This window comes from Haemorhous mexicanus, chromosome 1 (assembly GCF_027477595.1).
Source record: "Haemorhous mexicanus isolate bHaeMex1 chromosome 1, bHaeMex1.pri, whole genome shotgun sequence".
NCBI lineage: Eukaryota > Metazoa > Chordata > Aves > Passeriformes > Fringillidae > Haemorhous > Haemorhous mexicanus.
Window position 1 is genome coordinate 140,481,235 of NC_082341.1, and position 27,689 is coordinate 140,508,923.

Here is a 27,689-nt window from a genome sequence, read left to right on the forward strand (position 1 = left end):
TGTGGTCATTCCATTTTTTCATCTTATAGATTTCAGGGTACTTAGAGTTCCTTTGAAATGGAGCAGTTGTCTGGGCAGATACAGTGGCCAATCAGCACTTCTCCTGTTAATTTGCATATAATGAGTCTATTGTTCATGAGGGATTAGCATCCAGAGACTGCTGGCTGCTCAGGCTGCTCTTTGACAGATTACTTGGACCTGTCACGACTCTTTAAGGATCCCTGCTAAGAGGCAGAGTAAATTACCCTCTGCTGAGCTCTGTGCTGCTGTGGCTAGGCTGTGGTTTATTTCAATCGAGTTCAGCCATTACCACACCACAATTGGAGAAAGGTTTTGTGCAGCTTGGGCAGTGGGGCTCCCAGGGCTCCTCAAGGCTGCTGGCTTGGCTCTGCTTGGAGAGAGATCTGCAGGCATATCCATAGGGCTGGCCATGCTCCTAGGCCTGATGGCTTTGGTAGCCCTGAGGGAAGTCAGTGTCCTTGGCTGTCCTTTCCTCAGTGTCTGGTCATGGCCACGAGGGGTCCTATGAAGGATCAGCTGAGCATCTCCAGCGTACAAGGAGACCACAGGGTGGTGGAGCTCTCAAGAGCAGTAGGTGGATTCATTTTCACTCCTCTCCTGGTGCAGTAATAGGAGCCATCAAATGAAGGTAGCATGTGATGGGTCCAGACCAGGGTGCCAACTCATTGCTCAGAGTGTGAGAGAGCTGGGGAAGTCCTTGCCACCTGAGACTAACAATGTAGCTCCCCTGAGTTCAAGGAGAAGCTGGATCCATTCTTTAAGAAAAAAATTTTGAAAATACAGAGACAGCGACTCTTCCTCAGAAAAGTCCCCAGCAATCAGATGCTAAAGGCTGTGAGAATGTTTGAGCATGTAAATGCAGATCCTTGTACTGCTCCTATGCTCTTCCTCAGAAATCTGCAAAATCTCCACCTGTGACTGATGGAGACAAGGCACTGGGCTGGCATTGGCATCCCCCCAGAATGATTATTCCCCCATTTGTCACAGATGTGCAGCTTGCTCCCACCCACTTTCAAGCCACATGCCAGCCTACTGTTCAAAGGCCTCTCAGTTAATTCAGGTATTTGTACTTGTTTTCCACACTACAAATTCAGAGAGAGATTTATCAAGGTACATGGGCCACTTCATAATACCAGTGTTGCAGAGTTGCTGCCATTTAAGAAGTATTGGCTGATGCTTTTTGGAGAATCTTCTGTACCAACAGATCTACTTCTCAAAGTTGACCTACAAAAGGAATTTAATACTAAGTCTACCAGTTTTCAATACACTGTTTCAAAATACACTGTTGGTACTGGCTTTGGGCTTCTCATACAGAGAACATATATGCAGCTTGATTATTCTAAAATGTTGTAAGTGATGCCAGTAAACAAACCTACATTAATCTGGAGTTACTGCTAAAAGGATAAAGCACTTCAAGGAGTAAAAAAACTGTTACAGGAATGCTGCTATTATCTTAGAACCAAACCTTATGAATCTAGGACATGTAAAGCTAAATTTAGACAAAGTAATCTTATACTTAAAAAATTAATCTAGGCAAATAAAGACAAGAGAATACATATTTAAGAAAACTGAATGTTCATAACAATCTTACTAAAACAAACCTTTAGCCCCAATTTGAAGAGAAAAAGTGTGATTAAAAAAAAGTGAGTGTGTATAAAAATTAATTTAATCTAATTTGTGACTATGTGCAATCTGACTGCAGGGAAGGCCAAGGTACTAGAAAGTTACATAACATTTTAGCTAGAGGTAGGATGATACTTGCTGTCATCTTGACTCAGGGATTGAAAGCCTGAGGTGCCAGTGGCACACCCTGAGAGTCCCAGGATCCTGAAGACAATCACACAAGCACATGGTGTTCCAGCTCTCTTGTACTGTAGCCTGAGGTTTAAAGGCAGTTTGGGCATCGATCACAGACTGCAGTGGTTACCTAACTCTGCATGGACTGATTCACCCACTGTGAGACTGCCCCACTGGGACACAGCTGATCTCAGGGGACACTGCAGGAGGCTGCTGTGCAGAGCTGGTGCACAAGAATAGGCAGGAAGAATTCCAGCAATAACACAAGTGCTGTCAATGAGGTATATGGTTTTTATAAAATTATTCTTAATAGAAATTTGCCTAGGTAGTGAACAGGATTTTGTACTAGGTTTCAAGTACTAAAATGTTCTCTTTTTTCACTTATTCACAGTCTGACTATCTGTGTGGAAAGCTGATCTCAAAGCTGTGACATTCTGAGACTGGATTTGAAATTGTTAACGTGTCATGGTAAGAAACAACTTTAGAAGACAAATTTTAAAACTGAAAGCTTTCAAAACAGACCTAGTAGCCCAGGTGCTAGATATATAACAATATGCCATATTTTTAGGATCATGATAATATTATGCAAGCATAATTAGTGAGACCTTAATCTGAGTTTCCAGTTCCCGAAGTAGTAATTCTGAGCCAGGGATAACACTGAAATTTTTGATGAAAATTTTCCTTAAATGGGAATGTTTTGATCCAGCTCATCTGCTGGCATTGCCTCTGAGCCTCCAAATACCAAGCCGCGCTTGCAGAGGCATAAGACAGATGAGGAGGATGAGCAAGGCCTTGTGCCAACTGTTTAACCTGCCCTTCCTGCTTCACCCCTCACTCTGCTGCTTGTCCATCCATCTGCAAACATTGTTTCTTAAGCAAAGGGTTTCTGAGTCTGTATTTCAGCAGCAGGGTCCCTTTGAAGCGGGAGCTGCTCCTTCACACATGAATAAATGCTGCTCCCTGCTGGAAACTCTCAGTCCACTGCACTCTGCTGACATTGTCCCTATGAAAAGAAAAAGAAAAAGCTGGTGGAAAACGCAAAGAGCTATTAAAACCCAGTCCTTCAGGGGGCAAACTCTCCAAGGATTAATGCTAGTGCAGTGCTGCTGGATCTCTTCTGTCCCTCCTGGGCTGCTCCTCTGCAGCGCTGAGCCACAAGCACCGGGGCTACCAAGGACCTGGCATCACAAGGCAGGAATGAGAGAAGCCATACAGAAACCACCTGGCAGCTGCTCCTGTACCTCGGGTGAAATCCAAGGTGCCTGCACACCTACAAGGGCAGATCTGTTGTCATTGACCTGGTGCACAGGGAGCCACTTCACCCGTGAAGGGAGGAGCTCTGCACTGCCTGCCTTGTACCAAGCACACAAGTGCAGAGAAGCAGGACAAGAGGAAGTGTTACTTCTGTGACTGACAGACCTCGACAGCAATTATAATCCTGGTCCCTAAAGTATTCAAAGCACACCCATCCATGTCTGTGGATGCCACGTGGTAGAGAGGAGACCAGGCCATGGGAAAATAACAGATCTGATTTCCAAGGGGTGAGCTAGTTTGACAAGTTGTCATGCAAACCCATTTTATCAGGTTAATTTAAGTAGAAAATCTATTCAAACGCTGTATTGGATTAGGCCAAATTCTGAACATCTCTTCCAACCCTCTTGGCTAAGCTTCACATGAGGTGCTGGGAGCAGCAGTGTCGAGTTCCTCATGGGAAGGGCCAGTGTACTGAGACACCTTGGCAAGGAGCAGAGACATCCTCATTAACTGGAATCTAAGAGCTCAGGTCTGGCAGATGTTACACCCCATCGCTCACTGTGCTCTCAGCTCACCTCTCCACTGTTGCTTCTCTGCACAGGGGCTGTTGTGCCAGTGTGTTTGGATGTGTTCATACACCCAAACTGAAGAACTGAAAAGACTGGGAGAGCTCTTCTTGAGCAGATTGTGTGAACTAAGGTGTTGATTTAGCAGGGTGCATAGTGCAGCTGAAGTCAACAAAAGAAGTAGTCAATATCAGCTACGGGTAAAGAAATTTGCAAAGGCAATGGTGTTTCAAGGAGTAAGAAGCACATCAGAGTACAACACCACACTTGAGCAGAAGGTGATACCAGACCAACTTCAATCTAACTTTTATATTTTTCAACTTCCTTTTCACACCTGCTTTGATCTAACATCCATATATTTTCAGCCTTCACCACTAGCAATCATTGCCTCAATCTTTGCCTCTACCCCTTCCTCAGTTGTGGTTTCTGAATTATTGAGACATCTTTCCTTGCACCACAAACGTACAAAGATTCCTTTATAAATACTGTATTTACCAAGGCCTTAAGCCAGTACTTGGTGACGTTGGTGGGATTCAGTCCACTGATTTCAGAGGACTTTGGAACACACTTTCTCTGTGAATTAAAACACTAGTTTCATTCCTTAACCCTTTTCTTAAGTGGTGGAATATCAGCTTGAAAGCCAATATCGTCCCAGCTGTGAGCTTTGCCTTGTCAGTTCCCACAACAAAACCTGGAGAAGATGTACCCCATTGAAGGGAAGGCAGCCAAGGCAATATGGAAGAAAGCTGAGGTTCTGTTTTTCCAGTTTTGTGGGAAGCAAATGGTAATTGTTGTTCGTTTCATGCCAGAGTTACAGCTCCTGAGCTGGGTCTCAGTCCCTGGTTCCTCTGAGGTCAGTTTGGAAAGGATGAATCAGAGGTGAGATCCAGTGATGCATTAAGAGCTTTCCCAGCAAAAACAGATTTAGAGGAATAAGCAAAACCAAATCTGCTCAGTTAATGTTCTTTCCTGAAGCCCAAGAAAAGCCCAGGAGAAAAAATGTAGGTGCATCATTGTGCTACTGCACCCTGAGACTAAAAAATACTGGGACTGAGCATGTGCCACTCCTTTTGTCTTTCACCTAAATCTTTTGGTTCTCTCTCTGAAACTTACCTTTAAACCCTTCTGTGGGCATTTGTGTCTTCTCTGCCCTCTTCACGAGGCTGCCATTCCTCATGGGTGCTGTTTGTAGTTTTCTCTCTTGTTCATGCTGCTTCTATAATTTCTGTTCTCTCAACCATTGCCCTACTCTACTAAGCTCTTTTCCCCTGCTATAATATTCATCATCTCCTTCCCTGTAACTCCTGGTCACTTTTTTTCCACATGGGACCAGAAATTCTCCAGAAAGTGGTATGAGCCATATCCAGAAATGGATTATATTAGGGAGGCTCTACCTGCAACTTTAACATAAATTTTCCATTAGAGGGAGCAATGTCTGTGGAATAGATAAGATTTCTGTATGTGGAAAGTGATTTCTTATTTATTTAATGTCTCTGTCTGGTTTTATTTGGGGTTTTGTCTTTAATATAACACCCTTCAGTGCAATATTTGAGCATTTTTATCTTTTTCCTTCTTAAGGTGCAGCAGCATCTTTTTATTGGTAAAAGGTAAAGTGATTACTGATTGACTCAGACAGAAATGAGAATTGACTCAAACAGAATATAGACAAGAAGGGGTTGTCTGCTTTTTCTTCTTTTTTTTTCACTTCTAATTTAATGAATATTTTTACAGTAGATTAATTGAAGATTTAATCAATTTTGAAAAATACAGCATCAAGTAAAATGTTCAAACCTCATTGTTAAATAAAATTACTCAAAAAATCTTCAAGGAGAAATATTTGTTTGGCTGGTAGCTTTTAATATGACATCAATGCCACTCAGCCTGAGCTGTTTCCTGTTTTGTTTGCTGCAACTAAAACAAATCAAAATGAAAAATAATGCAAAGGAAGTACAAGAACAGAGCTGCAGAGAAATCTTTTTTTTTTTTTTTTTTTTTTTTTTTTTTTAAGAACAGTTGGGTGGTGTGGAAACTGTGATGTTCCAGAAGTAATGCTCACAGTAGGTAGAAGAGAAAGCTCACAAGCTTCAGTCAGTACTAAACGCTCAAGAAATTATATTAGAGATGGTGGTATAGGACAGGACCTTCTGAACACTACAATAAATCACTTTTATTGAGGTGAGCTTGTTGCTCCTGTGTTTTAGTAGGATTTGACACAAAAGGAAAGCAGGTCTGTACTGACAGCCATATTAATGCTTTTGGTATGTTTTGAGTTCCACCACTGAACATCTAGACTCCTACATTCAACATCAGAAATTATTTCTAAATCATATATTAACACTGGTTTTCTGTTCCAAATTAGAAATTAAGCCTTGCTGTAGAGGTGGGACATGGTGCCCATCAGAGAGGGCAAGCTGACACTGATCACTTTTCTGACCCTTCTTTTTCCCTGTGAAATTCAGAAGCTCCTGCCAGGCTCAGAAGGGTGTGAGCTGTACATCTCACAGCTGCTTTTGTAAATGCTTTGGCTTCTAGATCCAGGGAGCTGCTCTGTAGTTAAAAGGGGTCCCAATAGTTGTCTGCAGCTACCTAATGGGGTGACCAGAGGGGAGGCAGACAAAGGGACAGAGGTAGCCCTCACAACTTGAAACAGGATACTGTGGTTATATAAGTATGGAAAAACATTTTTCATATGTGGTCCAGTGGTCAAACACTGGAAGCAGTTGGAAATGTTAATCTTCAGAACTCAGCTGGACATGATCCTGAGCAGCCTAATTGAACTTTGAAGTCAGCAATTCTTTCAGGAAGATCTTAGCCAAAATAACCTCAAGAGGTCCCTGCTGACACAAATTCTGTAAATTTGTGATTATGTCATGTATCCTCCATAACCCAGGCATCCACCCTGAACACCTCTACCTGATCTATCAATCACAGGTAACAGTAAGGAGGAAAGAGATCAGATTAAACTATAGGATTAAGGGAGCAACATAGACCCAACTTTGGTTCTGAAATATTTTTCATTGACTTCTCAGAAGAAATTGGGAATTGACTTCAGGATAACACATTCTACAGCAGTGCAAATATTTAGTGACCATGTAATAATGAATTATGGCAAAGAATGACTTCAAATATTGAGCTGATTTCTCTCACAGTAGCATTGGTGTAGGGACAGAAGAAAGATGTTGTGCTTCTGAAGTGAAATATATCTCAGAGGAGAATATATCCAAAGTAAAACTGAAGATAAGGACCATAAACTCTTGTGTGATGCCCATTCCTATGATTCAAACACAGGATACTGCCTGAGTGTGTTGATGAAAGCAGTTGATGAAATGAGTTATTTTGGCTTGGATCATAGGAAAGACCAGGAAACCCCCTCTAACAGAAGGTTTGTGAGACAGCTGAGAATATCACTAAAAAAGGGACTGGACCTAACATCAGCAAAAGTATTGAAGAGATTCATCCCACATTTTTGAGGAGATTAGTGGAAAATCTAAGATGTTTGCTTTAGTATTAAAGTAAGAAGTAATTTGTAAAAGCTGGAGAACAGCCTTCAGAAATGTGTGAGCACATATGTGCATCACATAAATGATGAACTGCATTCTGTGGCTTAATATAAGCTGTGCAGAAAACTAAAAAGTTGGGAAAATTACACTGCTCACACAGGGTATTCTTTTTTTGCCTGTTACTACTTTTTTTTTCTTTTTGTCCCTCACAGTGCCAGGATCACTGTTTTCCTAATAATAATTAGATGATTTCCTTTTGTAGCACTTCAAGAACACTATTTTGCTGCATTCTTAATGTTCAAAGTGAAGTGCAAGCCTGTAGTTCACTATGTCCCTGACTTCTTCCTAACTTCATAAAAAGGCAAGAGTAATGAATGTAGATATTTAATTTTTCATGTCTATTAACACTTTATTAACATGGTTTTTTTGGTCAGTTGTTACAGTGATAGTGCTGGGATTGGATTATAATTAACTGGGGAGAGTAAAAAATCCAAACTACAACAATCCAGTGGGAGTGAGGCTAGATAAATTGATTAAAATTAATAGGAGACGCTCTGACATCTAACTCCCTGCTCACCACCATCACCTCCTTCCATCACACACGTATTTTCTTTTAGGAAGAGTTTGCATTTTTGGGGTTTTTTAGCAGTGTTTATCTTATGACTCTGTGGTCCTCTGTCTACTTGCATCTCACAAACAGCATAGCAGGGTTAGAAGGGCTTTGTCATGTAACTGGCCAGTATGGTTTTGTAAATAAGTAAAACTAATTCCCTGGACAAATAGATGTTGTATAGCATTAGATGCACTTGAGTGCAAATAAAGAATTTGATTATGTTTCTCCCTCCTGCCTGTGAAAAACAGTTCCCTTAAGTCTTTTATCTAATATCATATGGCTTAAGTGCTGAGGCTCCTGGTAATTGCCTTGCAGGACTGTTCCTCATCTAAGAGACATCTGCAACCTGTGCCTCACTAGCAGTCCACTGAGAATTCCTTTACACTAATTTCCATCCCCAGCTCCTAATTTATCTCTCAGGCTACTCTAAGCAGTATCTTTCAACTTTTCATTTCTCCAAGGAAATTCATCAAATACACTCATGCACAAGGGTAGGAACCAGCCTACTGCTCACAGAAAGGCATCTCCAAGGCCACTTTTGGTGTCTCTTCATGATCCTTTGCTGAGAAATCACTGTTACTTGAAGCAGTTCTTGGGCTGTGCTGTGGGTGTCAGCTGAGGTGTAGATGCACTTGCAACATGGGAGAAAGGGGCAATAGCAGGACAAGTCACATAAAAAGTTGTGAGATGTTCAGCATAAGCCTCTGCCTCTCTGCACTTGCTAGGAGGAATGTAGCATAAGTTTGAATTCTAGGTTTGAGACTGGATCATCTCTTTGTCAAGTAAGACATTAATCTAAGGAGCTTCTGTTCATCCTTTCTGCATTTCACACTAGGCACAGTGAGAAAACATCCAGTTTGTGTTTGGATTTTGCAAGCTAATGCTTGTGCAGAAGAATTAAGAAGCTTGGAATGAGTTCTCTGCTGCCTGTGGCTCTCATTTCAATTGCATTGCTTCAAGAGGTGCAGAAATTGCTAATCACTGAAGTGAGCTGAGAAAAAAAAAGCAAGTAATGTTATATACTAGTTGGCTTAATAAAATGAAAGGCATCTGTCAGTTCAAATCCTGCATTCCTCAAGAAGTTAAGAAATAACTAATAGGAAACTGCAGCAGAGGCAGTACAGAAGTACTGTTTCTGTTGACAAAGATGTCTGTATTAAAAGCACATTTTTCTGAGCTGACATTAGGCTAATTCCCTCCTGTCCATTCCTAACAGATTGAATTCTAGGAGTCAAAGGCCACTTGACCTTATAAAAATTGGATCACCCATTTGAAGAAAACAAAATCTAACAATGCAGGGTCTTTCTTATATAAGTAAGTAAGGTTCTGATGTAAGTAAATAAATTTCTGATATAAGTAAATAAGGTTCTGATATAAGTAAATTGGGTTCTGATATAAGTAAATAAGTAGACTAGCTGTTCCTACTAAACTGCTGTTCCATGGTGCTGCTTTCCAGACATACTGAGGCAGCCTTTTCTGTAACAATCATTTAACCTAAAAGAGTGCAAGACAGTCGGAGCACTCAACAGCAACCTCTGCTTCTGCCTGTTCTCAGGGGTTTGAACAGAAGCAATTTGTTTTATGGGACATGGCATCTCTCCTGCCCTGCTCATGCAAAGAATTGGCCTTTTGTGCAGCCCCTGTGTGCCTGCTCAGTGCCAGCAGATTGCCTTTCTTGGCACACGGGCGTTTCGGAGGGAATGTACACGGCTCTGTTTCGCCTGACAGACATTTTATTCATGTAGGGCCGACTTGCCTCATTAGCCATCAGCCCAAGAAAGTGTGATACAGCAGAGTCCTGGCTCCAAGTTAACCCAGGGAAACTGTTATCCAGAGGCAGCTTCTGGGGGAATGTCCTCCCCACCCCTTTTTCTCTGCAGAACAAGGGGATGAATGCTGTGCTTCCTTCAGAGGGACGGCCTTACTCCACTCCGTGTGCCCAGTAGCTCATCTGGCTGGTGCACAGACCTAAGATGCACAGGCTGCTCCTTCCACAGCCTTGCTCTGTGGGGCAGGGCTATAAAGGGAAGGAAAACAGTATGTGCTGAGAATTGAAGCAAAGTGGTTATGGTACATGACCTACGTGAGATGACCCCATGGCTCTGATACAGGCCAGTAAGGTATGATAAGGCTTCAAAGAAGAGTAATTATGATTACTGCATCTAAGGTCACAAGAGACTATAATTACCTCTCTGATCTCCAGTATTATACAGTGCACAGGCCATCTATTATGATTATAATAATTATTATAGTTGCTAATGCTATTATTTTAGAAAAAAACATCCATCTTCATTTCAAAACTTCCAGGGATGCAAAAGCCTTGGTAAAGTATTCACTTGGTACTTACTCCAGCTTGCTTAATTACCAGTGCCAGTCCAGGTGTGAATTCATCAGCTAAATTTGGTAACCCTCTACTATCAATTTCTGGTCTGCAGCAAGTATTGACAGACCTGGGAAAGAACACCCTGTATGTTTGTGTAAGTCTACCTGTCGTCAAACAATGCAGAGGAAAGGTCTTCACTCTGTCATGACAAAGGGCTTGAGTTGATAGAGCTCTGCTGATAAGGTTTTGCTTTCCTGGTGCTGCTTGAAAATGCCAGGTCATGACCCTCCTTTTGTCCTTCACTCGGTAAGGGCCAGTGTATCATTTTCTGTTGAATTGCAGTTAACAATATACCCTGCTTTCCTAGTTCTGTGCAGATAATACAGAGATCCTCTCTGCATCTTTGTACATGGGTGTATACAATTACAGTAGAAAAGAACTTAGAGGCAAAAGGCATTAATTAATGTGCCTATAAATTTCCCAGGAGGGACTAATGTAAGAAACCTGGTCTTCAAAGTGCCTTTGTTTTAGACCTTGTTTAATCTCTACTTTCTTCCTGGCTGCACTGATATAATTTTCATGAGTAATTACTGCAGGAAAATAGACTTCTCTCTGTACAAGTTTTATTAACAAATCAAATATTCTATCAGAATGGGAAATGCACATAAAAAACTATGTTCTTATATATTACAATTGCATTCATAACCAAGAATAGTTACTAAAATAATTTGGAAACCCAGAATTGTTAGAATTGTGAATATAACCAAAGCACAAAACCATAAAAAAAATTTAAAAAAAGGTTTGTTCTAGTGATAGATAGTGACTTTTCAGAAGGCTCCTTCCACAAAGGGAAATGAGAGTCCTTCACTTACTCTATATGTTCAAATGTACAGTTCTGTTAGCAACTTTCCTTCCATACATTTTGATCCTATTAACCAGTCTAGCCAATCTAATTTTTCTGGGGTGTTGGGTGGGGGGCAGAAAAATGCTGTACATATCCTTGCATTCAGTGAACACTAGCAACTGGAGACAGAGACCTCTCAAGTTCTCCAGCTGAGAGAAGAGTACACCTCACACCTTATTAGACACCAGACAATACAAAGAAGCAGAATTAGCAACCAGATCTTTGGAAAAGCTTCAATTAACAATGAGACATAAATCTGCTGGAAGCAGCACTTGCTCCATGCTGGTGTTCAAGGGCTGCTTAGCACAGTGCATCCCTCGGGGCTTTGCTGGAGGGGCAGGAAACACAAAGTGGAGATGCTGATCCACAAGTTGGGTCTCCATATCAGTAAGATCAATTGCACTTGTAACCCCAAATATCATTAGTGCTATATCTGTTCTCACAGCTATAGAAAAAATACTTCTTCCTTTTGGTGAATTTTGCAGACTGTGGGCCACAGATGTAGGCAAAGCTCTCACTGATTCACGGCCAGAGAAGAAACCTCATCACATGCTGTACTTATTACAAGCTGTTTGCATTTTTAACTCATGCTAAGAATCCAGTTGAAGGAAATTCTTTATTATTATTTACTGACTTTTTAAAAATTGTAAGTCAAGAAAACACATATTAATATGAAAGTGTCTGAACATCTCTTCTGGCAACAAATAAGAAAGAAAAAAAATTGCAGACGAGAGGGAGATTTTAAGATGTAGTAACCTCCCACACTGTAAAAAGTAAATAAGAAAGTGGATGACATCATTTGTGACCTAAACCAGCAAAATAATGAAATGCTTTTGCTGATAGGAAGGAGAACTGATATATACCTCAGATATCTGACTCTGTTAATTTAAAAGTTGCTACCTTCAGCTGAAAAAAAATGTTAAAATGCCCAGTGTCCACATTTTATTTCTGGTGCTCATAAATCAAACCCACACAAAAATGAGGCGATCAAAATGCACCAGATAGCTGGAGAACTGAGATGGGGATGCTTAATAGTGTTGTGATGAGAAGTAAAATTGTCAAAGATTGCAGTTTAATAGTTTTATATGAACTACAAACAGGGAGAAATCCACAAAATAATAAAATTTCATTTTCACATTCTTCTGCAAAAGGCTCCAGCTTCTAATTTCATATATTTTGATTTCAAACTGACATAAGCGAAGCTAAATGTTCTGTTTTTGTTGGGAAGAGGTAGAAACCTGAAACTCCTACTAAAGTAAAGCATCTTGTAGTGTGGATTGGGTTAAGGATAAATACCTTTCTTCTTTAGGAGACGTGTCTTGAGGTAGTGTTTTCCTTTTCATCTGTCTAGAGGCAGAGATCTCTAAACCTAGCCAGAAGGTGCTGCAAGTTGTAATTGCTGGAAGGTCTGAGCTCCTCCATATGTGGTGGCTTTAATGTTCGGTGCTCTGGTTTTATCACAGCCAACTGCTCAGCCTGGAGAACAGAAGGCTCAGGGAGATCTTACCAAAGTGTGGAAAAGCCTGAGGTGGGGCCAGAGGAAAAAAGACAAAGCCAGAGACTTCTCAGGGCTGTACAAGGCAAGAAGCAATGAATTCTGAAATACAGAAAATTCTGATAATTATCATAAAGACTTTAATTTTTACTGTGCAGGTGGTCAAACACTGCAAATGCTTCCCAGAGAGGCTGTGGAGTTTCCTTCAATGGAGATACTCAAAAGTGAACTGGATGAGCTATGGGCAATCTTCTCCCACAGACTTTGCTTGAGCAGGGGCTGGCCCAGATGAGCTCAGAGATGTCCACCAGCCTCTACCCCCATTCTGTGAAATGGCTTCTTCTCTACCAGCACTTTTTATGAAATTCTGAACGCAGCCTTGCACACTGAGGTCCACCTAGTGATCAGCTCAAAGGAAACAAATAGTCATTGGGACATGTTTCTGAGCAAAATAATTATTTTTTTAGCTTCTAAGCAATATCTGTTTTGTCAAATTATTTATCTGTCATCTTGAGAGATAAGATGGGACTATGCCTGTACTTCCCATATGTTTCTTTTGCTGCAGATCATTCAGCACCAAAGTTTCCTGAATATACAAATCTGACTTTTAGATTATAATTTGAAACAGTTGGGATAAAAACAAATGAACCTCAAACTTTTCTGCAGGGCATATAGACCATTTCCCTACTGCCAGCACTATAAAGATAAATCAGCTTCACTGCAGAAGAACAGAAGACATTCTGAAGGTTTTCCAGAGATTAGTTTAATTAGCTAATAAACAAATGGAATACACTTACTTCATTGAGATAGCAGAAATGCATTATCTCAAACAATAAACCCAGCATTTGCACGCAGCTCACGACAGCAAAGAGACAGTGAGTAATACAAGAGAGATAAATTTAACAGGAGAGGAGGTGCTGAGCAAGGAGAGGGGTGAGGATCCAAGCAGAGCTGGCAGAGCACTGAGGACAATTGCTGTGATGATTAGGGACATAAGGACACAGAGGCAATTGCACTCCACTCGAGCTGCCTTTGTCCAGACCTGGATGAAGCATGCAGGAGACACTTCCACCCCACGACCCCCAGAGCTGTGTGATGTGCTGAGAGGCACAGCACAGTGCTCAGGCCCTGTGCCCTGCTGCAGCAGCTCTGTGCTGCCTGAGACAGCCTGCACAGCTCAGCCAGGGTCTGGCTGTCCCTGCACACACAGCTCAGCCCCGAGCAGCAAGCTCCCAGGAGCACCTCAGTTTCTCCCCAAGGTGCTCATGAGTCTCTAACTAGTTCTGAAACTAGTTCTGAAACAAGATGAGAAAGGGAAATATATTGTAAAGTAAAGTAAATGGGTCATATAAAATGGAAATAAATGACAAAAATCATGCTAATAATAATCAAATAGTCTGGGCCTACCATTGGTCTATAAGGGGGCTGATGCACAAGGCAGAGAGGGACTGCAAGGGTGGGAGAGGTGGGTGGGGAGTGAAAGTACAAAAAGAGAAAAACAAGATCTCCTTTTGGTACATCACAAGATGGCTGGATATGTTCAGCAGTTCATGAAGACACTAGCTAAGGTTTTCAGGTGATTTGTGCCCTTAGGGAAACTTGCAGAATATAGAGTGTTCTGGAATTAAATGCAAAATCAGCTTTTATTCTGAAAGACAACAGAATGATGTGAGAGAGAATTTAGGGTCTGTCCAAAGCAACTAAATTTTAAAAAGTAACCAGAAACATAATTGGTCTCATACAGTGTAGTGTTAAAAACTCCTGGCATCTGACTATGCCTTCCATTAAAACAGACAAGAGATAGGCACCTTTGAAAACATTGGATGGAACTAGAGGACATATTTTATGAAAATTAGGCATTGCTTTCAAAATCAGGACTTTTTATTACTGCTGATAAATTGGCTTACTAGTATAAAGAATGACTAATCTGTAAGGGCTTGCCTTTGGATTTGGTTCTTTTTCTTTGACTCCCAGTCTTGATTAGCCTCCTGCATTACAACAGTATCAATCAAGCTGACTACAATCAATTCAATATGAATTGTGAAATCTATTTCCACAATAATTATTGACTGTAGCTATTAACTTTATGAAATCCATATTCCTACCTGCTTGCTGACAAGACCTTCACCTCCCTTACATTTTCTTCTTTTTAGTTCCACATACTTTCCCTGACAAAAAAAACCAAACCAAACCAAAACCAACCAAACAAAAAAACCCTTCTCTTATTTTTCCCCCTTCTGTTCACTGAGGTAAAATAACAAGAGGCACAGGTTACTGCATGGTAAACTACCTTATTTCAAAGAGGAACTAAACCAAACATTGTCCTATATAAATGACAGAAAACATCATGTGATCCTGTGTGGACACAGAAATTAACTTAGGGTTCCCACAAGAGCTCAAGATAAAGAAAGATGGTATTTTTGTGACAAACTCAACTCCTGCAGTGTTTGGATACAGACCTTGCAATGCATTGGTTCATCCTGTTTGTAAGAGAGTGACTGGAGATATTTATTTATAGTTATGTATTCTGGAACTTTTAACGGAATGTGGGGTAGTTTCAGTGAAGGATTCTTAAATAGCGTACAAGTTTTCCACATCTGTCCTCCATGGCCTGCCTTCTAGCTTTCACCTTGAAAAAAGCCACTAAAACCAGCACTGTTTACTGTAGTGAAGACAGTGATTTTAATCCACAGACTTGAGCTATCACTGCTGTGCTGTGGAGCATCCCAGGAGCTGGTTATCTCTCCAATTCACAACTACTTTTCTTTCATCTTGCTCTGTGCAAGAGTAGTAACTTATTACTGGCCTCAAATTTTATCTCAGGCTACCTCAGCCACCCAGCTGAAATGCAGGCTTAATCCCATCTGAATTGAAATGGAGGTATAAAAGAATTGCCTTTTATTCCTCTGCACTGGACACAGAACCAGATAATACATAGGACAGTCAAAGAGGAGGAACCAGTTCTTTGTTGGGCCACAGTGCACACACACAGCATGCCCACAGACAGATGAGATTTGGGCTCTCAAATGACAATGCATCAATGAGATCTCCATGCATGTTTAAATGATTATTTAAGACTCTCTATGAGAACAAGTATTCCATTTCCAAGGCTCACATATGCCCTCTTGGAGCTGCAGCAGTGCCATGTGTCCCCTGGCCACTGCCCACTGCCACCAAGCAGGAGAGGTTCTGTTTGCACACGTGGCTGCATGGGGCTGACCAAGAACTGCAGAGCTGGCATCAAAGAGAAAAGCAAGAACAGCACAATCAGAAATAATGTATGACCCTAGAGCACCCCAGACCTGAACACAAATGGGAGTTATCTGGATAAAGGAAGATTGACAGCTGTTTGAATCCAAGCACTAAATAAATACATGCATTTGTGGTGCTCTTAGAAAGGCTCTGTTTCCAGAAATCAATGCAAAGATTTGTTCACTGCAGCGTGCAGCATTCTTCTCCCCTTCTCAGACAGCCTAATTTTACCAGGAAACTTGCTGTCTGCATTATTTCTCCTCTTCATTTTTTCTGCAGATGATAAGGCATTGTCCAAAACTGACTTAATAACAGCAATAAGAGAGATGGATTGTCACTTTGAGTTACTCAGACAGTGGTTAAAGTTAATAAAGGTTCAGACTGCTTCTTTGTGCCACAAATGCTGTGCAACAGATTAGCCTGCTGGGGAGCACAATTGGAGGTGCTGGTTCCCCAATCACTCCTCAGACACCAGAGTAGTGGCTAGAGCATTCATTTTCTCATGAAGTCATCTGACATTTGCTTCTCTCCTTACTTCTCTATCCCTGCTGGAAAGCTGCAAGCATAACCTCAGCACAGTTAATTTTCTTCTCTCACACACCAGGACAAGAAATACCATTAGTGTGTGAATGATGTATGAGGCGTAGGGTTCCTGCAACCCTCCCTTTTTCTTCAGGGGTTGACCATGAGCTGTTCCTGCTCTCCTTCCCTCCCACAGTCCATCATGGATCTAAAGCTTTGACCCTCCCTGTCTGAATGCACTTCTCCTATGAGCAATGCTTCCCAACAGGGCTTGCAGAATTAGGCACAAGGCAGCAGCATATGAAAAATGATGCTTTTTTTGTAGACTGTGCAGAGCTGGAGGTCAAGCATACTATTAATAATTCTCTGACTTTTTAAAAGCTGTATTTCCTCCATTTGTTGGCAACATGATTTGAAAGGTCTGTACACGGCACTTAAAACAGCAGCTGAACAGAGGCATTTCAGCATTGTCCAATATTGATTTTTGCTATGACTGGTTTCAATATCCTGTGAAGTTTAAGTGAAGACATTTCCCATCTCAATAGCCATGCATTGTAATCTGATCCCATAGACAAGCCTGGAGTATTTTCCTTAACAACACGGCTTGGCTCAAAAAGCAAGACTAACACAAAATCTCCACCTTGGACTACTGCTGCCCACACTGAAGAAAGGCTGAGTGGGAAGGAATGGAGGTGGGCAGGGGTGGGGAATGAATGGAGGTGGGCAGGGGTGGGGACCACAATCGCCAGGCTGTTCACTGAGCTCAGCTGTACAAAAAACCCTCACAATGTAGGGCTGTTAGAACAGAGTATTTCTGCCTTCAGGGAAGTGGTCCCAAGGAATAAGAAACTTCAGCTAAATTCAAAGCACTTCTTAGTAGGCTCCCACATAGCAGAAGTTTAAAGGGAAAAGATACTCAGGAAAATTTAGCAAATCCTTAACCAAAATTAAGGAAACAAAACACCATATGTGAAATGTGGAAACGTGGAAGAAAAATAACAATTGTAAACATGGAGTTGGCTAACCATAACAGTGACCCAAAATTTAAGAAATTTCCCCACTGGGGAAATTAGAACATATAAATAATAATTTCCATTTATTTTGGGGGGGTAAGCAAGTGAGATCCCCATAGAAGAGAAAAAAGGTCATGAGGAAGTGTTCTATATTTATATCAAAAAGAAGTAAAAAGACAAAGAAAGAACAGGTTTTCTGCTTGGTGGGGAGTGAGACAGGACACAATTGAAAATGACATTGAGAAGGCTGAAGTGCTTCAACCTTTTTTTGCCTCATTAAAAAAATCTAAAAGTATTCAGACCATCCACAGACTTCAGATCTTAAGAATTTAGGCTGCTAGAGAGCAGAAGAGGCTGCACAGATACATAATGTATCTGCAAATCATGTGAGCCTTATAAAATTCACACCAGAGTGCTCAGAGAATTGAGCAGCCATTTCACAGCCATGAGTAATCATCTGTGAGGACTGATGGAGGGTGAAAGTTCCAGAACGCTGGAAAATGACCTCTCAAGAGCTCTTCCAGCCATGGTTACCATTCCTGTAAGGAGGGAAAAACAAAGTTAAGGCCATGATCTATTGATTCCTTCTTTAGGAAGCCACAGTAGCAAACCACTACTTGGTATTGCCCCTATAGGAAGAGCATGAAGTTTTGAGAACACAGGGTCGGTCTGGATCGAATCAAAGGTCCATCTGTCACAAAACAGGCTCGGATAGCAGCCTGCAGCAGTTACAGCTTTATGTAAAACCAAGGGAAGGGCAAGCATAGACCAGCACATTCTCTCAGCTCTTAGCAATCAGAAGCTTAGGGACTTAGAGAGCTAGACTTGGCATCCTTCTGCTAATAGCCCTCTATGACCTTTAATAGCCCTCAACATTTACTAACGAAGAGATCTCTAAAGTGCAGTCTTTAATACAAGAAATCAGAATACATAGGAACTGAACAGGCACATACTTTCTACTGCTCTGCCTTTCAGTGAATGTATTTTTGTTCCCAGCCTGGATATATTGTTATCACATACACATTCATTTCATGAAGAGCTAATCCTTGAGAAAAGCAATACCAAAATGTCAGGATAGCTATTTGATATTATTTACATTCAAGCACAGTTACTCTGGCTAGTTTGTCAGAAGATGCTTCATGTTAGAGTTCAACCAAATTTATTTTAAGCTATAATGAGACAAGACAATCCCATGTAGATGGATACACTGCAGTTAGAGAATAGTGATTAAAGAACTTTATTTACATTTCTAGCTGATCAACATCTTTTAGATCCTTCTAATGGGAAGAATTGATTTTTTTCCTCTGCAAAAGGGACTTAATCAATTTGGCTTCTGGAAATGTTTTATTCAACAATAGCTAAATTTCCTTGCGTACACATCTGTCAAAACAGAAACAATCATTGGAAAAGAGAAGCTTTTTATGCTGATGTAAAGATATCTGTTTTATTTTTTCAGCAGAAGCCTATTGATTTTTTTTATGCCTTAAAAAAAAACAAATACAAATCCCTTAAATGTGCAAAACCTTACCCAAATACCTCCAAATACTAACAAATTTAGTTTGAATTTTTGAGGTTTTTTTAAAGATTATTTTGTACTTTAAATTAATTGTAAATGTCATCCTCCAGGAAAAAAATATTTACGAACCTTTTCAGATTAATTTATTCTATTGGTTCTGTACTAATTTAGCCTTTTCTGCAGCACTGGACTGGGATTTAAGCCTTGGTTCTCCAGCTCTCCAGGTGGCTCTCTTTGGTATCTGTGTGCAGGAGACTTTTTGAGAACATTATGTTTCATGCTGCTCAGCATCTCATTTCTCGGTGCAGGAAGAACTTTCAGTGGTCTGTGGGTTACACACTGGGTACAGGTGACAAAACCCACACTTGTAAGGTTGTAATGCCCTCATTCAAAACAATGGCCAAATGCCCATGAGGTGCAGCTCAGTTAATGGCAATAGCTCAGTATTTTTCATCGTATGTAACAGTGGGCCAACCTACACAAAAAAAAGCAGAGAACTCTTTATAAGTTTTTAATACAGCAAGTCTGCAGAAATATTTTAACAATGATTTTTTAATTGAAAATCTAAAGAAAGCATGCATTATTTGTCCCAGCTTCTACCATGGGCACTGCATTTACACTTACACAAACAAATATTAAGCAGGTTCACTTCAAATAGGAGGTTCTTGTCTTGTTTGGTTTTATGCAGATTTATAATATCCACAATTTAATTTAAACTGATAAGAATATCAGAGAACTCTCACCTCCTTGTAGGCTACAGGACTCTTGACCTTGCCAGGACTCATAAACACAGGGGGAAAAAAACCCTGTGAATATAGTACATGACATTAAATCCTTCAAAATTTAAAATGGAAAGAAGAAATCCATAAAAAGAGTAAAAATGAATTTGTGTTTGCTCTCAGTTAGAGACCCTCCCAGTTCTTTAAGCTGATGGATTGTCATATCTATAAATACATCTACTTTCTTAACCTCTTGCTAACCATCAGTTGCACACCACAGTCTGCATTTGGCATCAGTGCAGTCACTGCAGCCAATCTGGCCACTTCTGGGACACCTTTATTACTCCTGTAGCAGTAACAGCCTGAAACTTGAGTAGTGAATTGGTGCCCTGTTGCAGTCTGTTCGGTGGTAACAGGTAACAGGAGTAGACAGTCCCTGCTCCAGCCTCGATCCATGCCCACCACAGGCCTCCCACTCACATGGTGATTCACAGACAGTGGCAGGGAAGGGTCTGATTCTGTCACACCAGAATGAAAAGTGACCTGACAAGGCATAACCTGTGTGGCATACCTTTGAATTGTGTTTGGGAGGGAGTTCAGGTTGTCAAAGGTACTTAAGGTGCTTAACTGACATACACTGAGAGGAACAAAAAAAGCCAGGAGAAAACTCTGGCTCCCTGGAGATCCTGTTAGCTGCTGCTGGCCCCGCACCAGCACCCTCTGATTGCTGCCCACTCTGACACAGCTCTTCTGGGGAGAGAGGTGAAGCTGACACTGAGGGGGCAATGCCCAGCCCACAGACCTCCAGGAACACAGCTCCTGCATTTCCCTGCATCGCCCATCACCTCCAGGGCTTTCTGGGAGCTACATGCCCACCCATCATCACCATGGCTGGTGCTGGGCGCACTCTCTGCCCTCCTGCCCTGGCAATGGCCAAGCTGGGCCAAGGTGAGGATGTGATACTGAAGTGATCATGCATGTGGTGATGGTGAGCAGGGGCTCAACACCCACCCCCTGACACAGCATCTCCCCAGCTGCCTGCTCACACAGCTGTGGCTGCTCCCATCCGCTTTTTCTCTTTTTTGTTCTGGTTGTGTGGAGTTGGGTTGGACACAAGTGCAGCAGGGTTTGAAGCTGAATTGCTTGGCACTTCTGTCTGGGAAGGAAGAGCAGCTGGGACATGATGGAGGGGTGAGCTGGGGATGGGCTTGGTGTGCTGGCACAGCTCAATCTAGCACCGCCTCTGCCAAGTGGCCCTGCTGCCTACATGGGCTCCACGCCACTGAGGACTGGGGACTGCACCCATGGCACAGTGAGAACAGCCAATCCCTGGAATCAGCAAAGAGCAAAGAGGCCCACAATGACAGTGCTCAAATTCATAGACTTTTATTTTTGACTCTGTACAGAACACGGCTGCAATTGTAATAAGGCATCAAATGCACTACTAAACAGCTCATGATGGTCTGTGATGTTTCACCCCGTTGTGAGTCAGTCTTACAAAATTAAACCAGTTGCTTTCTTAGTCAGTAAACTCTATACTCATTGCAGACAGATTTTAAAAAGAATTACAAAGACTAAAAAATTGTAAACACATAAAAACCCAGCAACAACCCAGTGTAGCTTCCTAGGAGAGTCTTGGGCATTTCTGCCACGGGGCCGGCCTCAGGCTGGCAGGAGCAGGGGAGGCTGGTGGGAGACGCGCTGGGCACCCGCAGTGTGCGGGCTGGGACGGTGCAGTGACAGCCTCTGATCTGGTGAGCATCCCCAGCAGAAGCCATGCAGCTCCCACTGTCCAGCCTCAGCCACAGCACCTGACTGAGAAAAGGGAACTGAGGACGCGGGTGAGCAGGAGGAAGCTGTTTGAGCAGCAGGGAGCCGGACACTGGCAGCTGTCGCCTCCCTTCCCACAGTCCAGGGAAGCACGGACACCCCCAGTGGGAAGGAAGAGACCAGGGCTGGGCCCAGCCAGCAGATGTGTCATGAGGTAGAAATTGGGAAAGTGTCATATTTGGCAGCTGGGGCTGGTCAGAAATAAACTCACTAAGGGCACAAATCCTGTTCTGTTTCCAGGGTACTCAGAAATCCATATTCAGAATCTGGACTTTTAGAGGGCACCTAAAACCCACTCAATCTATGCCAAAATTTAGTTCCCCAAAAAAGGAGAAAGCTCTCCGCTGAATCAAGTGACAACTTTAGCCCAGGCAGTGAAAAAACCACTGACAATTCTTCTCCCATTTGTACCTTTAAAGCATTTAAATCTTGAGCAGGGGAAGTCGAATGGCGAGGGTGCATGAGGGGGCAATAACATCCCTTGGCCTCGTCCTTTGGTACCATCTCATGGGAGAGAATGCTGTGAAGGCCTGTCCACTGGCCAGTGGCTCATACCTTCATTTCCACCGTCAGCCACCTGACAGCAAGCACTTTGGTTTCTGTCTGTGTTTGGTTTCACAGCACGAGAACCTGAGAGTCCAGAGGTTTTATATTGCACTGCTAACTCACATCATGCTGCAATTTCTAAAGTCATCAGAGAAATGTCCCGAGCATTTTTATCTGCTAATTCCTGTGCTCTGAAAGCCTTCCTTCACCTCTTTCATAGCACACACTTACACCAAAATAAAGAAACTGTGTTAGTCCTGTTGTTTAAATTTTATTACTCCTCACACTTCTGCAGTGTACATTTAGATTATTAGGTTGACTAACATTTCCTTAAAATGCTCAGAGAAAATTTCAGGGTTCATTAAAGTATTGCAGGTTCATGATCTGTGACAGGCATTTTACAAAGTGTCAGAAAACTTCTCACTTGACAATAACATACTGACAGTCAGGGAAGCGTTCCTTTTTCTAGTGCTAATAATCAGCATTAAGGCATGTCATGGCTCCTGCAAGAAATCTGTGATCCGTACAGCTTAAGCTGACATCTTTCTGCATTGATGGAATGTACTCCAATTTCATGCATACGTATAATTAAAAAATAAAAATAATAGCTCTGAAAACCACCAGCCTCAGTTTTAGAGCTTCTGTCACGTGGGTGAGAACACGGGGCCCAGGCAGGCGAAAGGATTCTCCATCCCCCGAGATGTCTGTCCCCCGCCCTCACCACCTTGCTGACCCCAGCTCAGTAACATTTGCCCTCTTGCTTGGCACGGCTTTCCCTGGGAAAGCCAGCCCTTCCCATCCTCAGGGCAGGATGAGAGGAAGCACTGTTCCCACCTCCCCACCTTGAGAAAAGTGTCAAGCTCTGCAGGCTGTGTCCACATACCTCACCCACTGGCCAAGGCCAGCAAGAGAGGAACTTTCCTGCTCTGCATATAGATTCTCAGGCTAGCTCATTCCTCACTTGCACTGATCACAACAGGCTGAGGTAGCTTCCAGATATAAGACATTTCATGTATTTATCCTAGAGATTCAATTAGGAGTCTCTGATGACACAGCCCGAAGGATGTAAGCTCTTCAAAGATGACTGTGGAGATGCTGGTCACTGCTGAGTTACTGCCAGAGAACACGCTGTGTATCATGACATAAACTGGGAGAATCATTTACTGGGCAGCAGCACCCTCTAATAAGGCAGCTCATTTAATTATGCAGAAACACTGACCTCAAGCTGCAGCTGGAGCAGAGAACATGTGAAGCAGGATCTCTTTTGCAGGGCAGCGTTACAGCCCAGGTACCACACTATGGAATTTACTGACCAAAGGCATGACCAGGCTGGAGCAGGGCAGCTCCTTGGGCCCTTGGTCACCTGCAGCCAGCAAGCACAAGGGACTGAACTAATTGAGTCAGACTTGGGTGCTGCACTTGTCTCCTGACAAAAACAGCCAGAGAAGCAGAATGAAGAACCAAGTGGCAAAATAGCGTTCAGTCTCTCTGTGAGGAACCCATGTTTCCACCATCCACTTGTTAATCTGGACTTTGTGCTGCCACATACTACTGGGAAAAGGGAGTATAAAGGAAATCTCCCCCCACCTTCCCAAGAGAACTCTTCTCCTGTGTGTCACAGTGGGGAAAAAAAGTATCTTAAAAAGAATTAATATTCCTGATATTTTAGAGTTAACTCACAACTTAGAAGGCTGTCATAGTGAAGCACGTTTCTTCTAAGACTGCAGTCAGAGACTGCAGAGACAGAGCTCTTCACCCATGTTTGGCTTTGCCAGGGACACACACACACACACATATAACAGACATATACATATTAACAAGACATATATATATATGTGTGTGTGTGTGTATGTATATACATGTACTAACCATTGCTCAGTAAGAACTGACAGCAGTGCACTGAACAATTTTTGTTGGTTTTCCCAGCACTGCAAGAACACATCGATGCTCCCCAGAAACTGGCTGCTAATAAAGTAAATAGCATCAGTGGTACAGGTTTTTGGCTACAGTGCCACACAACTGAGATTAATAGCAACATGTACCCTTGATCATCCCCTATGTTAGGTGAGTCTCTTGTCAGCCAGTAAACTGCCTGATACTTAACCTCTGTATTTACTGATGATTTATTCTTTACAAATAAATTGGGGTTTATTGAACGAGTCTCAGAGAGCTCCTTCCTGACCCTTCCTTGCTGGTTATGAGAAGGTTGAAAGCCCAGTGACATAAAACTGAAGTTTCAAAAAGGACTAATAAGATGCAGACAGCCCCAGTATAAGCAAAGCCCTACAGCTGAGCTTGAATTTCTTCTGGCATGTGTACTGAAGAAGTGTCCAGTCTCAGCATCCCCATGCTTTTTCAGTCTTTGCGTCTTTTGAGACTCCAAACAAGGGGTCTGTTAATTCCTGTTATGGCAGTTCTCATGCAAAGACATCTGTCCACCAGGAACTAAACTTCTTTTAAATGGGTCACTATAGCTATCAGAAGTTAATGACTATCAATCATTGCTAATCTGAACTGAAATGGAGCCACTGACCTCAAGCTGAAAGAGCCTTTTGTCTCCTACCAGCACCATGAGCCATATGGTTTCCTGCCCTTTGCCACTTATTTCATATTTTAAATAATCATCGCTAATTGTACAATTGTTTGAAAATATGGGAGGTTTGTGGCCAGCCATGACCAAGGGGTGTTCTTTCTTCCCATAGCTGTCACTCAATTGAAAAGAATGGATCTGCTTAAAATTAAAGAATAAAAAAGCAACTCTTAATGAAATATTAGCCCTACTATTTGATTATTGGTCCTGCTTCTTAATATTTTGTCAAGTAGAATGTTAATAATCCTGCAGTGTTCAAAAATTAACAGCTTCCAAAGTGCCAAGGTCATTCTTGTTCTATATCAGAGTAATAAGAAAATTATATAGGCAAGACACCAATGGAATGTTTTACATTAGGATAAACGAGTATCTGAGGAACCTACTTATCACAAGTCTCTTTTTATTCAGTGGTTTTCATTATTTTATATCATTTGCATTTCATCTGGCACAGTTCTCCTTTACAACAAGCACTCATATATTGCAAACATTTGATTATAGAGCTTAAGATAACACCATTCTTGTCAGACAAATAAACTGCATCACCAGCTATCTTTAGCTGCATCTGCTTTCTTTAATGAAACATATTTTCCTGTAGAAATGCTGCCTTAAAAATCATGACCACACTAATTATCTATGGCAAGCACATCTTCCTCAACTAATGACAGCTCGAGCATATTATCATTTGCTCCAGACTTCATTCTAAAATTGAAAGATCCATACAGCTTGGCAGACTCCTTGGAGGATGCAAACCTGCTCCTCCGGTACAGCTCCCCTTTCCACATGGACATCATCAGCAGGCTGGAGAGCACCACGCCCCCCAGGGTTAAGAGACACAACCCAGCAATAACACAGCGGTCCAAGTGAGCACCGATCCTTGCGCTCTCATTCTCCAGCCTCTCCATCTCCCGGGCAGCCACGGTGTTGGGATCCACAGTCACATCTCTGGGTACCACGTAGGAAATTATCACCAGCAAAATGCCACTAACCAGGAACAAAATGGCACTAATGAATCCATAGTCAACGGATTTCCCAGCTGCTGCCTCCGAGGCAGCATCGTCCTCCTCGGAGACCAAGGAAGGAGAATCGTGCACCCATTCAGGTGGCAGCTCCCTGCAGGAATGCTGCTGCAGAGGGGCATCCTGGGCACCTGTAGGAGTGAGGGGACTTCTTGCATGCTCCAGATTTACATTTTCATCCACATAGGTGAATGATGTCTCGAGTTCCTGGGCACAGCAGCAGGCTTTCTTCTTCCCTCCATCCTCTTCCTTGGGCAAGCACTCGGCTGGGCGGCAGGGCTGGGAGGTGCTGGAGGGGGCAGGGAGCTCCTGGGGCGAGGTGCCCAGGGAGGAGGGCTGGGGTGCCAGGGGGGGCTCAGCCACAGGGCCCCTCTGCAAGGGCTTGCAGTGCCGTTCACAGCGCAGGGCTGCCACGGCAGCGGCTGCTCTGGGGTTCACCTCACCCCCCTCACGCTGCTGCTGCTCGTAGGGATGGGGGGGCAGGCTCCAGCCAGTAGCGGTGCCCAGGGGCACCTGTCTGCTCTCCTCGGCCAGGTAGAGAAGCTCCATGCAAGCCATCGACCTCGTCCCCACGAGCCTCACCTCCTGGGCTACGGCATCCTCCAGCAAATGCTGCCCCTGACCTGCAGAAGCGGCTTCACAGTACTGGTGCTGCTGTATCCCAGAAATCTTCTTCACCACTTTTTCACCGTTTTGTTAGGGACATGGCTTGTGTCAGCTGTTAAATGATTAAACAAATCCTCTCTGACATTCATTTCTTTTTGGTCTGCAAATGAAATAGCAGAGGGGGGAAAAACAACAACAACAAAACCAAACCCGACAACCTCACGATGATACATTAACAAACCAAAGGGAAGATAACGCAAATGTAATACATCAGCCCTCCTCTCAACTGTTTGAGGGGAGACGGCAAACACGATTGTTTTAACCACGCATTTAAAACTGCAATCCTCTTGCAGATCCAAAATCTATTAGGGAATCTAATCAACCTTTGACACCACTATCCAATTAAGGCAGTAAGTATGCACAGAGAACGGGATAACCAGAAAAACTGTGTAAAATGTCAGAGAAAAGATACGTCTGTTCTTTTAGAAGCATATAACTCCCATCCCCCCCTTCCAAATAAAGAATTTTACACTCAGATTCACAGACTAATTAGAAAGAAACACGCAAATCCCATGTAGCTCAATAATCCAGGATCTGTATTCTCCGGTGGAAATCTGATAATCCTATGGGAAAAGCAGTGCTTTCCTATATAAGATCAACCATTCATCTAAGAGCTTTCGGAATGAAATTATGCTTCAAAGACTGATGATTCAAAGACGGATATTACTTCTCATCTGCAATTAATTCGTTATTACCCCTTTCGCCTGGGCCCCATCCCCCTCGAGGCCGCCCGGTGTCACGGGGCGAAGCCTGCAGCCCGACAAATGTGTTGCATGCGTAGGAAACACATGTGCGTCTATAGCACATACGTGATCGCTCACAGCCGCTGCTCACTCACGCTCTTCTCGGGACTTCAGCGAGAACCGGCCGCGCTGGGAAAAGCGATTCCCGCCGGCGCCGGGAGTAGCTGGATCCACCCGCCACCGAGTGACCCGAGCGATACCGAGGTGAGCGGCGCGCAGACACGCACAGGCACACACGCATCCCCGGCGGGCAGGAGCACGCCGCCTCCTCCTGCAGCCGCTCCTCCTCCCGCTGCTCCTCCTCCTGCCCGCGGGGCTCTCACCTGCCCGGCACGGCGCCGGCCCCCGCACGGACGCACGGACACACGGACACACTCACCCACTCACCTTCCTCCCGCCCGCCTCCGCCACCGGCCGCGCCCCCGCCCGCGCTGCTCCTAGTGACCCCGGGCGGCCCGGCCCGGCCCGGCCCGGCCCAGGAGCCCAGCCGGGCAGTGCCGGGGAGGGCGGGCTCCGCTCGGCACGCCGGGAGCTGTAGTCCGCGGGCGGCGGCGCTGCTGCTGCGGCAGCGCCCGGAGCCGCGCCCGCCCCGCGGTCCCCGAGCTCGGCCGCTGCCCGCGGGTCGCGCCGCCCGCGCTGTGGTCACCGCACGGCCCCTCCGGGTGCCGGAGCCTGGCACGGGGCCGGAGAGCAGCGTCCGTGCAGCCTTGTGCGTGCGTCTGGCTCAGTCATCGCCCGGAGTTGTTTTCCGTAGTCTTGGGAGCTTACGACTTACTCCAGGGAAGGATAAAATCAGATTCTGA

General features: G+C 43.4%; 1 protein-coding gene across 1 annotated transcript; it reads right to left on the minus strand.

The window, feature by feature from the left end:
- Positions 1-24,844: 24,844 nt before the first annotated feature.
- On the minus strand, positions 24,845-27,284 carry TMEM74 (transmembrane protein 74). The gene is made up of 2 exons (XM_059865421.1): positions 26,953-27,284; positions 24,845-26,195 (listed from the first exon to the last, which is right to left on the minus strand). Exon 2 carries the CDS (start codon positions 26,033-26,035, stop codon positions 25,085-25,087), a length of 951 nt encoding a protein of 316 aa, XP_059721404.1. The 5' UTR covers positions 26,036-26,195; positions 26,953-27,284; the 3' UTR covers positions 24,845-25,084.
- Positions 27,285-27,689: the final 405 nt, after the last annotated feature.